We start from the raw sequence: 14,180 nt of genomic DNA, 5'->3' as shown, positions 1-14,180 counted from the left end.
TACAGCTCCCAGCCAGTCAGTCAGTAGTTAAACACACAGCAGCCTTACCCTCCTTGTGTTTTCCACAACTTTTTGATCTGGTTTTCCATAGTTTGGTGGATTGGCATATGGATCATAGCCCAGCTTGGCCAGCATGGGGGCAATCACAGGCATGTCTTGCAGAACATCAGCAGGGATCTTCCCAACCCACTTGGACAGTGCTTCCACGTTGACTGGCTTGATGACTTGGTCAGTGGATCTTTCAACCCTGTGGAGGGAGAAGGGAAGGTTATTTTCTGCATTCCAACCAACACTTGCTGGTTCACCACCACGAAGACCTTCAGCTTGTTTTGTCTGGGTTGTTTGGTTTTTCCCTTCCTCTTCTTTCTCTCTCAAAATTTCATGTTTCTACAGAGCTGATGGGAAGTGAAGTTTTAACCACAACATTTGCACGTGCTCCCTGGTTTAGGCTTTCACAGAGAACACGCTGAAGGCAAGTTCTTCACATAAAGGCAGCAGTGAAACCCAAAGAGCTGTTAAGTGATAAGTAAGCACACACCTACATATAAAGCTGTTTTCCCACTGGCATGTTCCCACATTTGCTGGTTAATTGTCTCAGATGCTCTTAAAAGCTAAATTAAATTAATTTAATTCTAAATTAAAATACACGTGCCATTTTTTCCCATGCCCATTCTGTGACTTATCTTTTTTTTTTTTTCCTTTGTTTAATAAAAGAGAGACCTGAGACTTGACAGAAAGCTGTGGACTACAGCAATATTTTTCATAACCATTTCTTTAACTGATTGTTTGGTCATTACATAGTTCTTAAAGGCAAGTGCACAATCACAGCAGTGTCACAGAAAATAGCTGTCATTTAACCAACAGTCCTAATGCAATTTTAATTCTTGCTCTAGTTTTGTTGTGCTTTTTTTCAAGGGAAGAAATCTGGCACTGCTTTGTTCTCACACATTACTTGCTTCTTTCAGATTATAAGATACACAACTTTACTGTGTTTATTTCTGGAACAGGCCAGCAAGACTCAGAGTAATTGAAAACTCTGACTTTTTACTCTGAATAATTTAAAGCTTTTTTTTTTTCCCTTGACTTAAAAAAGAGTGCACATGCACTCTTTATATACACATCATCTGTATATATAAAGTTGCCTAAAGGAATATTTGTACCTGCACTCCAATTAATATCAGTAGTTGCTGCTGGTTGGCTACACCTGCCTCAAACCTGAGCACACCCCATCACATCCACTTGGGGCTACTGCCCTCCTTTACATCATAAAGAATTTTGAGCTCAAAAAGTTCTACCACTCAGAAAATAGAATTTTTATACCTGAAAGTAACAGTACAAAGTGTAACACCAGTACCTCATCTACACAGGGTAAAGAATGAGAACACTGAGATTCAAATTAATTCTTAAGCAGCTAATTCTTCAGATATTCAGCAGGCAAAAGGTGAGAAAACATCTGAGAAAAATGGACAGAAATTTCTATACAACAGTATCTGAGGTCAGAAGCCTGAAAGGAAATTGCTCTCAAGTCTGACATCACTCAACTCACAACAGGAACAAGTTTGATTACAGTTCTCAAATTAACCTCATGAGCCCAAGAAGAGGCTGAAGAATTGTTGTACAGACCAACAACAAATCAATAACAAGAGGCATCCCATTCACAGGGGCACCAAGAATGAGAGCCTTAAATAACAACCTGTGTATGTCTGCCAGTCATTAACTCAGTTTGATCTTAACACCAGGCTTTACCTTGTTCCTCTTTTTTACTCATCATCATAACTAAAATTCTTCCAGGTTAGAGGAAGGTCATACACTTCTGGAAGGTCAGTAACTGAAGTACTTTAACCACAATCAACAAAGGACAAACCAGACAGGGAAATGGTCACCCACAGGGAAAATGTCTTGGCCCTCAGACTGCTGCAAAAGGTGTTTAATGGGAGCTGATGAGTAAGAGCCTGACAAACAAAAGAACACCTGTAAAACAACCCCCAGATTTTTCAGCCTTAGTCACTTCAACCCTTATCAGTAACTCAGACCAAAGGCCAGAATGCAGAAGGGGATTTTGGGACCAGGGAGTTGCAACTGAATTTCAGCCTCCCTGAAGGCTCCCAAGTCTGTATGGAAAACTAAAAAGCCTGGGCATTGCCTTTTTGATCCTTCTCATTAAAAGATGAGCATCAAATTAGCAAGCAAATAGCTGTTAAGAGTTGAGTTTCCAAAGTTAAAAGTACCAAGGCACAGGCAAAAGCACCACAACAGTCGCGAGTCCAGGGGAAAAGGAGGCTGGGACCCTCAGGAAAAAATTATCACTAGGTGTTTGAAAAATGTAAGATTTGTGGTCCTCAGACTGAGCCAGCCAAGCCCAAAATCCCTTCACCAAAACTGCAGACTGATTTGACCATTTAAAATAAAGGTGATGCTGTGAGAACCAAGCAATGGGCTTGTCTAACAGCTTGATGGAACCCCAAAACAGCAGGTGCTGTACATCAGTTTGGACCTAAATTTGTACACATATAGATACCTCATCCTGAAGTAAAAGCACATTTTCAAGGTGTGTGTTTTGCCCCCACTTTGGTAACAACACCCTCAGCATGAAACATTTCCTGGTGATTAATAGCAGGGAAGAGAGAAGCAGGGAGTACACAGAGCTGCTCCCAGGCACTGACTCAGAAACACACCACTCCATTTGGGCTGTTTAAATCCTCTTCTGTCCTTTCAGTTAAGGTGGGAAGAAAAGGAAAACACAATTTGAGGGAAAGGTTCTTCAGATAAAAAACTTCTGAGGGCTATGGGAGAAAAACACCTAAAAATCCAAACAGCAAAACAAGGAAATATATCAAGTCTTGGCAATTTTTGTTATGTGTGTCTATGGCAAATGCTGGGCAGTGATTCCAGGCTCCACTGAAAATCCCAGGAACAGTTTCAGCTTTGGAAGCAGCTGGTAGGACAGAACACAGGACTAATCCCAAGTAATTCTGCATCTGTACCAGAATCAAATGAAAGGTATGTATTAAATACAGTGTATATTGTGAAGTAATTTTGCCTAGACAGCTATTTCCATTATAAGCCTAATAAAAATTGCTATAAAAGGGTTGACATTTCTCTGCATCAGTGGTCAGCACAGCTGCTTTCAGTTAGGAGGCAAATGCCAGAGCTCTATTAACAATACTAGTTATAGCTTGTAGTCCAGCCATAATACATTCCTTCAACAGCCACGTTGGCAATTACTTCAAACCACAGAAGGTTTCACACTACTGCAAATGCTGTGGTGCTCATCTAGAACCCTTGCAGTCCTTGCAGCTGGACAAAAATCAAAATAAGGGCAAAAATCCTAAGTACAACAGAACAACAGTGAGGGAAGGGCTGCATCAGCAACAGAAAAAGCAGGGACTACTAAACACATGCAGAAGAGGAGAGTGAGGCAGCCAAAAGTTTCCTCAAATCAAGCAGCCAGGGGAACAAATGAAGTCAGAATCTTAAATCCAGGCTGTTTGCTATCTCCTACTGCTATTACCAGAATAATGCATTAGAGTTTCTGAGTTTGCAATAAGAGAAAAGTGGAGTCAGCTCACTGCTGGAAGAATTCTGCAATCCAGGGGCTGGCTCATCTCTGGAAAAGAAACAACCTGCATGCACAGTTTAATTCTATACACAACTGAATAGAAAACATCTTGCAGCCTACAGCCTCATTCCATCTGACACAGATTTCACTTGAAAAGCATTAATTTTGATTTCTAGTGAGTGAAAAACATTCTCAAACATTTCCTTTTTGTTAGCAGGTAACAGCACCATCATAAAGGTATTTTAGTGATCTGGGATCTCTTTCTCAAAATGTTTTTAAATATTTCAAGACAACAAACTCTTGACAGATTTAATTTCAAGAAAACCTCCAACAATTAAAACACCTCCAGGCATCTGATCCTGGACCCACACTATGCCTCTGAAGTGGATGCTGAGCCTGTCTGAAAGGTCTGAGAAGTCTTAAAGGTGAGCAAAAGATGATTAAGGCAGTGTCTCTGCTTGTCTTCTTAAGCCTTTGCACAGTATGACACCCTTTGCAGATTATAATAGTAGTTCATTCTCTGATTTCAGAGGTTTTCTACCCTACCTAATACCTTGCTGACAACCAGGGAACTAATTTTATCAAGATTCTCATATTGTTCCCCACTACGTGACAGAGGCCAGGCCTACACGGTGACATCTTTTAAATGAACATCCCATTTCAACAGAGGGGATTTGCTATTTGTGATCTCCTCCTCCTGTCAGTAAAAACTGCAATATGATTTGAGTGTTCTAATTTTAATATGCTATTATTAAACAGCCTGGAGCACTTGGTATGAGGCACATGGTAAAATAAAGCTCTGTGAGAAGACAGAGTTGCAGGAGACAGCAGCACTTTGCATTTCCTTAATTATCTCTGATCTCCAGCACTGTCCCTTTGGAAAGTGAGGTGGGAGAAAGCCACTAATTGGAATGTGAAGCTCCACTGCTGCAGATTCTGTTGTTTCAGCTGAAAGGAGGCAGAAGAGAGCAACGTTGGTCAGAATCTGATCCAAAAAGTAAGAGCCACACACACCTGAGGCCTTAAAGGACTTGGCCAAAGGCAACTGGAGAGAAGGAAAACCAACACAAGGGTGTATTTTGTCCAGCTGTCAAAATGTGATAAGCTGTGGCAGACTCTCAAGTTCTCAGTAAATTACTTACCAAGCATCTCTTCAAAGAGTAATTCCCCTGGGCACTTACCCCCTGCTCTGGGCAAGGACCCCCCTTGGGGTTGGGGATGCCAAAACCAGCAGGTTTTAACTGGCACAAGAACATCAAAGTGAGGAATCTCAGGCTCCCCCTGCACAACTTCAACTGGTATCATATAATTACACAACACAGGCATCTAAGTTCAAGGCTTTCACATGCACTGGTTTTTCTGCAGCCCTCAAAAGACTGAGTCACTGAAATCATTATCAAATCATAAAGGTCTCCAGCAACTGAAAAACGAATCTCACCACCTTCTGCCAGGCTGTTTGATTAGATAAAACTCACCACAGACATAACACTCATAACTCATTCTTTTTCCACTATTGCCAGAGCCTTCTGAAATAAGAAATTACTGTCATATATCATCTCATGAGAGATAACAAAAGCATAAAGAATTCGGTGAACAGACTGAATTGAGGATCACAAGAACACATCCATACTCATTTGTCTTAAGCTGGAAAGTTTTACTAAAAAAAAAATAAACATCAAGCCACATTTTACTTTGAACAGCCCATTTTTGTAATTTTTAGAACCATGAACAAGTATTCCCAACTCCTCATATCACATTCTACCACATTTAGCAAGAAATATTACTTGAGACTGTATGAATTCAGCAAGGTTATTGAGTTTTATAGTATAAAGGTTCATTAATTTTTAAAAACACTAATCTGGAAGCTGCAAGGGAGTAATATTTTACTAGAGATGGCATTATGAATAGTTATTTTCTACAGGACACTTAACAGAACTTGGCAACCATCCATTTACATCAGTAAATGTAACATTATTCCCCCCTCAGCTGCCACTGTGAAGAAGCAACAAAAGACAGGTAACTACAGAGAATTCCCAAGCAGATCATCTTCCAGGGAGGTACAACAGTGCAGTGCTTCAGGCTAACACTTCCAGAAGCCTCCAATCTGCTACCAGACAACACTGCCAAAAAAAAAGGGGTGAGATCCCTTCCTGATAGCTCTGGGAACACAGTGGTGGTGATGTAAAACCTCCAGACTGTAAGTATATAACTATTACCTGAATTTTAAGTTCTCATTGTAACCACTAACAATTCTATGATTTAAATCATACGCCCCTACAATATATCAGAAAATCCACAGTCACATTCCTAGGTATGAAATTAAAAAAAAAAAAAATAAATAAAAAAATCTTACAATTTGTATTTCATAAAACTGCAGTTTACAAAGAATACACCCACTCTGGAACAGTCAGACATGTCTCTGCCCAGCACACCCTGCTTGCTGTGCAAGGTGCCTCTGACTCAGAAGCACTTGGCCAGTGAGGAATATTCAAAAAACAGAAGCCAAGTAATTTAATTTGCTGCTGGAATAGGGCTTTTTAATCAATATTTTAGAAATTTAAACAAGACAACCTGGTAGATGCATCTGCCACAGCAAAAACAGGGAAGAGAGTCAAATATTGACACCTTTCCCTCTCAATGTAAAGATGAGCCAGCTTCTGTATTTCAGTTGTTCAGCTGCAAACAGTGGCAAAGAAACCAGAGTAGTTTAACTAGAGAATTAATAGATTTTCTTTTCACAATACCCATCTAGGTTTTCTAAGCAGAGCTGGACTGGTTTCTGAAAGCAGCTCAATCAGGTGCACAGATGGCTGAACAGAATAGAGAGAGATTTGCTTACAACAAGGTTAATTTTCATCAAAATGCTTGTCCTTTTAGGAGCACTTGCCAACAGAAGAGCAGGCCAACTCTGCCTTCTATTCTGTTGGAACAGCTTCTCAAGTTTCCTGGAAGAGTCTGTTCTTGGCAAATATAACTCAAAGGCCATTTTTGCATTGACAACAACATTGCTCCTGAAATCAGATGGGTGATCTTGCTGGGATGGATAACACCAGCCTAGAGAAAGCAGTTCAGGTTTATTGTGGGGCAGAGAGAAAAGCAAAGTTGATATTAGACATCCAAAGTCAAGTTAGACTTGGCCATTAGAAGTCTGTTCATATGCTCCATACACATGTTCATGGGACAGTTGTTCAGTGGAACAAATCAGATTGCAAACTGTTAGTTAACAGTGACTCTTATTTTCCAGATGCATCATAAATCAGCTTCCTGAGGCATCATCAGCTATGTAAAAACTGAAAACAAGTTACAACCGGGACTATTTCAACTCTTAAAACAACCCAGGGTAAAGGAGGAACGTTCATACTCACTTTGAGAGAGAAACACCCCCTGCTTTTCCAATCATCTCTTCATGGTGCAGCACTGCTTGGTTCCACGGGATGCGGAGAAACTTCAGGAGAGTTCTCATCCACCTTTCAGGATGCAACACAAGTTGCTCATAGTGCACCAGCATACACCTTTCAAACCCAACCTCCATGCACTGGTTGTACATGGTTTCTATAGCACGGTTCCACTTGGTCAAGCAGTCCCTGTAGCTGTTCAGGTCAAATCCAGCTATTGTGACTTTCCTAGATATCATGGAATGCACTGACGCGCGGCCATCCCGTACCATTAGAAGAAATTTGGCATTGGGGAAAATCCTAGCAAGATAAGTTAAGGATTTTAAAGCAAAAGGATCTTTGTTGCACAAGTAGGGCGCGGGCTCGCCGTGTTTGACGATGATTTCCAACAGGAACGCCTGCATGGCCGAGTCCAGAACCTCGTCCGTGACTCCGGCTTCATCCAGCCGGATCTTCTCCTTGCTCGACCTCGCCCACATCTGCTTCACCGCCAGGATCCGCGGGATCACCCTCGTCTCCTCCCCGCAGCGAACGTCCGGGTGGGCGTCCAGCATGGCCCTCATCAGGGTGGTGCCGCTGCGAGGGACTCCCCCGATGAATATCAGAGGCATGTCCTTGTTGTAGGCAAAGGTTTTGTTGGCGTTGCCACCGGGAGCGGTTCTCGCCGTGCTCCTCACGCTCTCCGCCCTCCCGGGCGGGCCGCGCTCCTCGATCCGGTGGTGACATTCCATGGCGTGCTGGCCCAGGTAGAACACTGTCACCGAGCTGATCACCAGGCACGCCAGCAGCAAGTTCTGTTTGAGTTTTCCTACCATTTTTGGTTAAAGACCGTGTCACTTCAAAGGAAGGAGACCACCTAGTCTGAGTTATCTTCTAGTTCACGTGCCATGGGAATCCTCCGAAATAAATTAAGGTCTGTCAAAGGGGAGGAAAAAGTAAAGAAAAAAAAAACCCATTAGAATGTTGTTAAGAACTACTACAATAAATCAACACAGCAATTATTTCTCCAAGCTGTAATGAGATGAGATTAAGGCTGAAACCCCAAGATACACAAAATAAACCCAAGGTTTTTCATTATTTTTTTTTTTTTTCAGTTCAGCTTCTTAAAACTGCATTATTCAAAAGTAATTTCAATTTTTACAAATGAGAAAAAAAACCAGACTATATTAGACGATTTCTGGACATGTCTTAGAGTCTGAATAAAATTTTTAGATAGAAACAAAAGATTTAAATGTCTGTCTGCTGAATTCTGATGTAGACATTTACAAGAAGGATTAAGAATATGTCGTGTCCTACAGTGAATACCAGAGGGTTACATCCAACACTGGCTTACATAAATCTGCTACTCTGCTGCCTGGATGATTCAATCTGTTCTTGCCAACCTGTAACTGTGATGCCTAGAAAAAAATAAAGATAATTGTACAGACAGTCATTTTACCTGTGTTCTGTAGTTCAACCTCTCTGGATTTTCAGATAAGATAGGCTGAAAACTGACTCCTCCTCTCAGAACTCAAACAAAATTGGTACTCTGATTGAATTTTCAAGTACGAGCTGGCTGCTCAGGGCGGGAATAGCTCCGTGAACAGTATGAATCACAGATGCTTTTAATTGTGAGGATCTCCAAGCGCTGAGGTACCGCCAACTTTTTAAATGACTGGCTTCCTCAAAGCTTTTCCATCTCTGTCAGCAAGGCACAGCACATCCCTGACTGAAGAACACCCTTGTGCCTACTCCCTCCAAAGCATTACCCACTTAACCTTTCCCTCCACGCCGATCCAGTCGTTAACTCTGAAGTCAGGATTTGCGCAAGGCCCTGTCCCCCCCGCGCTCCACAGCCCCTGTTTGTGAGGCTGGGCAGCCACACAGGCAGAGCACCCAATTCCCACTCAGCACCACAGCAGTGCAAGGGGAAAAAAGGCAGGAATTCCTCATGCAGGCATCTGTCACAGCAGTAATTTTCCATCCGAGAGAGCCAGTCACCAACCTGCACGAGAACGTCTCACCCCTTCACACTAACAAACTTTATTCCAACCAACAGCTGTCACAATGCTGCACTCAAAGTTCAGCTTCTAGTCTTTGTTACCAAAATTAAACTGGAAATATAGCTTGAAGATTAATTCACTTCTTTCTCTGTAAAGCAGCCAAGGAGCTCCCCACACTCTCCGGCCAGAATACGGCTCTTATAAACAATTCACCCTCTGTAACACGTTTCATTCTACTTACGTAGCTCTCCTTGCTGAAGAGCTGGCTTTAACTGTACTTTAAATATCTGAATATTAAAAAAAAAACCCCAAGTTTCCAGAAATTTAAGTGGAGGTCATCTGAACAACGCTCAAAAAGAAAGAAAAAAGTAGACCATGAAGTCAATACTTCCATAGCACCAAGAATCAGAAAGTTTCTCTTTTGAAAGATTCAGCATGCAGACCTAACTTACAGTTAGGGAAGGTGAAACTGTTCTGCTTAAAATTAGCAAAAAGTACACAGAATCTCTTTGAATTCTTTAGAGACAGTAAAGATTTAGTTAAAAGTCAGTACTCATTCAAGAGAAAAGTTAACACAACTGAAACAGTGTTTTACCACAGAGCACACAAGACCTGCAAATATTTACACTTCACACAATCCCTAACATTACTCAGTCTGAGTAAATTCTGTAAAATTAAAAACCTTCCACAAAAATCTCCATCTTCCAAACTAAAAACCACTCCTTGAAATCACTAATGTTCTTCTAAAGTAACTGGTAACTGATCATTAGAGAAAAATGTAGCAAGACCGAGGGCATCCACTGCTTTATTCTGATCATTTCTATCAGAATATCACTCCAAAGCAGAACAAAACCAACACCAGCTTTCACAACCAGCAGTATTGGAGGAAAGCCTGGAGACTGAAGGCTGAAATCCTCAACTCACAGGTTGGGTAAAGCAAAATGATGACTCATGCTGGGCACAATTCCAGCTGGGAATGCAAAGGAGCCTTGTAGCCTGTGAGTGGGTTGAGTACTGACCACTCACCTACACCACCAAACTCCCACCCACGTGACAAAAAAGCCCACATCAATCAACCACAAATACTTTCATTTGATGCAGTAACTTGTTTGGGTAAGTTCAAAGATGCCAAAGGCTGTGAGACCATAAAGGACCAGAATTAAACTCTTCCACAAAATTCTGTATTGGTTTTTTTTTGCCTGGAATCAATACCTGGAGCCATAAACTGTGGCAAGACCAGGGCTTTGTATGTCAAGAAAGAGAGGAGTGGTCAGAAACAGCTCCTCTCAGCAAATGAATCTATTCTATGAGCCAGCAAACTCCCCTCTGGGCCTGAAGTTACAAGTAAAGCTCTTTGGGATAAATATGACATATGGAAGTTACTGCCCTTCTAGCAGCCTGTAAATAAACCCCACCTTCCCCCTCCTCCCCATGAGTAAGTGCTCTAGAGAACATCTGTCAACCTGAAGGATTAGAGAAGTTATTAATGCTCTGCTGTTGACAGTAACTAAACTGACAGCATTCAAAAAATCACAACAAGGCAATCAGCAACCCCTTGTCAGCATTTAAGCAGAGCTTTGAAATACTGCTTTTACCAACTATGACCTAAGGAGAGCAAAGTGCCACTCAGCCTACAAGCACAGACAACTTTTTAATAAAAATACCTCAAAACAAACCAAACAAAACCCATAAATCACCCACTAAAAACAAACACAACCCCCTAACACACACGACACAGTGAGGAAGTTGCAGATGATTACAATGATTACAATGGTAGAGAGGCCTTTGGCAGCAAGTTTCAAATGACAGACTAAAAAGAACTCCCAGAAAAATTTAAGTGTAACTCAAAAAAAAAAGAATTAGGATCTACAAGTTTCATCACAAGAAAGTGCAGCCAAGCAGAATTGTATGTAACTGAGTTTTATGCCCAGAAAAGTCAGGCCTATGAGTCAGCCACTAGATGATGTTAGTAAAGCAAAACTGACTGCTTTGTTTCCTTCTGCTGCAAACACTCATTCTCCTTCCCTCCCCCTGCATGCAGCAGGTCAAGACCTTTTCCCTTGAGTTCATCCAAAAAATGTTGAAGATTTTTAGCTTAGTCAAAAGGCAAATCATTCATTTGTATTTTATGTTAGAACAGTTTGGGTCTTGTTGTTGCTTAAAGCATCTCCTGCCAGAGGAAAAAAGATGTTCCTTTACCACCCAGTCACGAGGAATCCTCTTGAGCTCCAGAGCTCAAACTTTCACTTTGGAGGCTGGAAAGGGACCTCCCTTCTCATGTTCAACCAGACAGCTTTTTTCCAAGGCTAAACTGACAGGACAGCAACACTGGCATTATCCACCTCAAAAAAAATTCCAACTCTACATATATATAAAGCATTTTTCAGTGATTAGCTTGTCCTCTGCTTCCATGTCTCAAGCTTTTGGCTCAGATTCTGATAACAGGATCATCTTCTAGGAAGGGCAAGTATGATGGTACAGCTTAGATTTTTGTGGAGTGTGTCTTGTTCCTGCAGCTGCCCAAGTGCATTGAACAACTTTCCTTTATAGTTCACAATGTAAAAAATACATACTGGAAAGGCAGCAACTACTGAGAATTCTCAAGAATCATCTTTGAAATAGTACCCATTTAGAAAACTGGAGATCATATATTTCTTAGAGGAAGTTCTATATTAAGCTGATCAAATAGTCCAAGTTGCACACAGTGTTAAGTCTGTCAGCATTCCTTAATGAAAGGAATTCCCTAACACCTTTCCTTCAATGAACTGGTTTGTTTCTGGATGGTTGTGTGTGTTCACCACAAAGAAGATTGCACAGGAAAGCCAACAGTTCCATGATAATGGTACAGCACAACACCAGGGAACACAACTGAAATATTCTCAGAAGGCCACTTCAAGGAGCCACCCAAACCATCACAGGTCATTTAGAAGACTGCTCCAAAAATAATTTGAGTATTCAGGAAGCATTTTTATCCCTTCAAAGCAGTGTTTGCACAATCACCTTAATGATTCCCCCAAAGACTGGATGTCTGTTACCACCAGTCACAGAACAGCACAAGGAAGCAAATCCCAAGCAAAATACTCAAAGCTAAAAATAAAAATCAAGAAGCCTTGAGTAGCAAGTCCATCTTTAGCTGTTCATGGCTCTCAAGCCCTGCAGCTGTTTCCCCCCAGATTTCTCCTCTCATTAGTCATACAGGAAAAAAAGGATGATAAAATTGGATGAGCAATTTTTATTCACCTCCACAAAGAAATAAGGAGTGCACAAAGAACTAACCAGTGGCAGAAAGCATCTGGGATGAAAGACAGCAGACCTAGTGAAGCCAGTCTTCCTGAAGAGCAGCTTCACAGCTAGAATGACAGAACAAAGGTGGACAAGATAAGGGAATGCAGATGTGTGAACAACTTTCCCTTAGAGTGTAAACTGTAGGAACTTTAGAAATACTGTTCACACATTTGCATTCCCTTGAACCTATAAGGTTCAAGATTGCCTTTTTTTTTTTTTTTTTTTTTTAAATCTAAGGCTCTGAGAAATTTAAAAGGCCAGATTAACTTTCATGGTTGTACCCTATTGCTGAATCTGAAATTTCCATAATGGGTGAATAACACATACAACTGTGTGATAATTCCACAATTTCTAGTACAATCGTGTTACAAAGAGTAAAAAACAAATATGCTTTTTATGCATTATTATGCATTTCCATCCTATAATCAATAAGAGATAAAGAAAGCTGTATACTTTCCTTTTACCAGTTATCCCCCTCAAAAAGACACCCCTAAATCTAGCTTTCTGCATAATCCTCCATTAGTCAGATAAATAGATACACACATATGTGTGTGCAGAGAAATTCAGAAGTGTTTGTCCTTCCTCTGAATTTAGCAACACTTACAGGTTTCCTTAACAACCATTAGAAAAAAACATACCAAAACAGCCAATAAGGTTATCAAAGCACTTAAAATTCAACTAATTAAAATTCAGCTAATTAAAAAGCTCTGCTTCAAATTAAAGAAAATAACTCCATGCATTCTGCTCTACTTACATATATGGCACATACAGCAAATTATCTGTATTGGCACATAGGATGGTCAAAAAAGAGTTACCAACATGCTCCCGGTTATGCAAGAATAAACAGCATTTGTTAAGTTCTACAGTTACTGCTTGAGAACAATTCAACGAGAGGAATTTTATTGGCAACACACAGAGGCTTCAGGCTCTTTTAAGTTACGTATAAAGGAAAAAGAAAGGGAAAAAAGACGAAAAAAGTCAGTGGCACCCTAAGAGCAGATGAGCTACCGCTCTGAGCACTTCTATACGTGCTGTGGCTCCGCAGAGGGATTTCAGCACCCCGTTCCCTGGGTAAGGCACTGCAGAGAACCAAACTGCTTCACAACGCCGGAAAGGCACAGACCGACAGAAATCTGCACAACGCGTTCCCAGGAGCAAAGGCAAACGGGCTCATTCCAGCAACGCCAGCAGCGAACCCGCTTCCAGCTGAGCGGCACAGAAAAGTCCACGGCTGCAAAGCTGTAAATCTAACGGGGCGTGGAGCGACCCGGGCTAGGGGAAGGTGTCGCTGCCCGTGGCAGGGGCTGGAACGAGATGAGCTTCCCGGTCCCTTCCGACCCAGCCCATTCCCCGACCCGCCGCCCGCGACCGCCGCATCCGCAGGTACCATCCCCGCCGCCCCCCGCGGGCGCTCCGAGCCGCCCCGGCACCGCTCCGCCGCCGAACAAAGCGCCGGGCGCTCCCCTAAGCGAGTTCTCCCGCCCCGCACGGAAACTTTGGGATTTACCCCGCAGGGATCCGCGGGGAGCAGCGCCCCGGCCCCGCGGCGCATCCTGCGGGAGCGCGGCCCGGCCCGAGCCCCGCGGGCACTGACCCGCTCCCGCCGCCGCCTCAGGCCGCGGCCGCCGCAGCCCGGCCGGGACTGACAACGGCACCGGCACGGGCGGGGCAGGGCGGGCACGGGGAGTGGCGGCTGCCGGGGCCGCCCCGCCCGCCCCAGGTGCGGCCGCGCCCTCACCTGCGCTGCTGCTGCCGCCGCCCCCGCGCCGGGCTGGAGCCGCGCGGCAGCGGCGCCGCCGCCCCTCCTCCGCCGCGGCTCCGCTCGGGCACCATCGCAGTGGGCAGCGAGCGGGATCGCGACAGGGACCGGGGTCGCCACAGGGACCGCGATCGCGACAGGCACCGGGGTCGGGACCGGGACCGGGACCAGCCGCGCCGCCGCCTCCCCTGGAGCCGCGC

General features: G+C 43.1%; 2 protein-coding genes across 4 annotated transcripts in view; both read right to left on the bottom strand.

The window, feature by feature from the left end:
• CRCP (CGRP receptor component) overlaps positions 1-14,180 on the bottom strand; it is a 75,715-nt gene that overhangs the window by 13,813 nt on the left and 47,722 nt on the right. The window contains exons 7-8 of the mRNA XM_032707525.1: positions 6,925-7,869; positions 49-247 (exon numbers count right to left, since the gene is read on the bottom strand). Coding sequence (XP_032563416.1) covers positions 7,811-7,869 — 59 coding nt within the window. The 3' untranslated portion in view covers positions 49-247; positions 6,925-7,810. The remainder of the gene's footprint in view (positions 1-48; positions 248-6,924; positions 7,870-14,180) is intronic.
• Positions 1-14,180, bottom strand: part of TPST1 (tyrosylprotein sulfotransferase 1) — a 27,993-nt gene extending 13,813 nt beyond the window's left edge. Inside the window, exons 1-3 of one of the 3 annotated variants that reach the window (XM_032707519.1) lie at positions 13,960-14,180; positions 6,925-7,869; positions 49-247 (exon numbers count right to left, since the gene is read on the bottom strand). In XM_032707519.1, the coding sequence (XP_032563410.1) occupies positions 49-247; positions 6,925-7,769 (1,044 nt within the window). In that variant the 5' untranslated portion in view covers positions 7,770-7,869; positions 13,960-14,180. Of the gene's footprint in view, positions 1-48; positions 248-6,924; positions 7,870-13,728; positions 13,842-13,959 lie in introns of those variants that run through there. The other 2 variants (XM_032707520.1, XM_032707518.1) reach the window with 2 other exon arrangements.

This window comes from Chiroxiphia lanceolata, chromosome 20 (assembly GCF_009829145.1).
Source record: "Chiroxiphia lanceolata isolate bChiLan1 chromosome 20, bChiLan1.pri, whole genome shotgun sequence".
Taxonomy (NCBI): Eukaryota; Metazoa; Chordata; class Aves; order Passeriformes; family Pipridae; genus Chiroxiphia; species Chiroxiphia lanceolata.
This window is presented reverse-complemented; position numbering and strand designations above follow the sequence as displayed.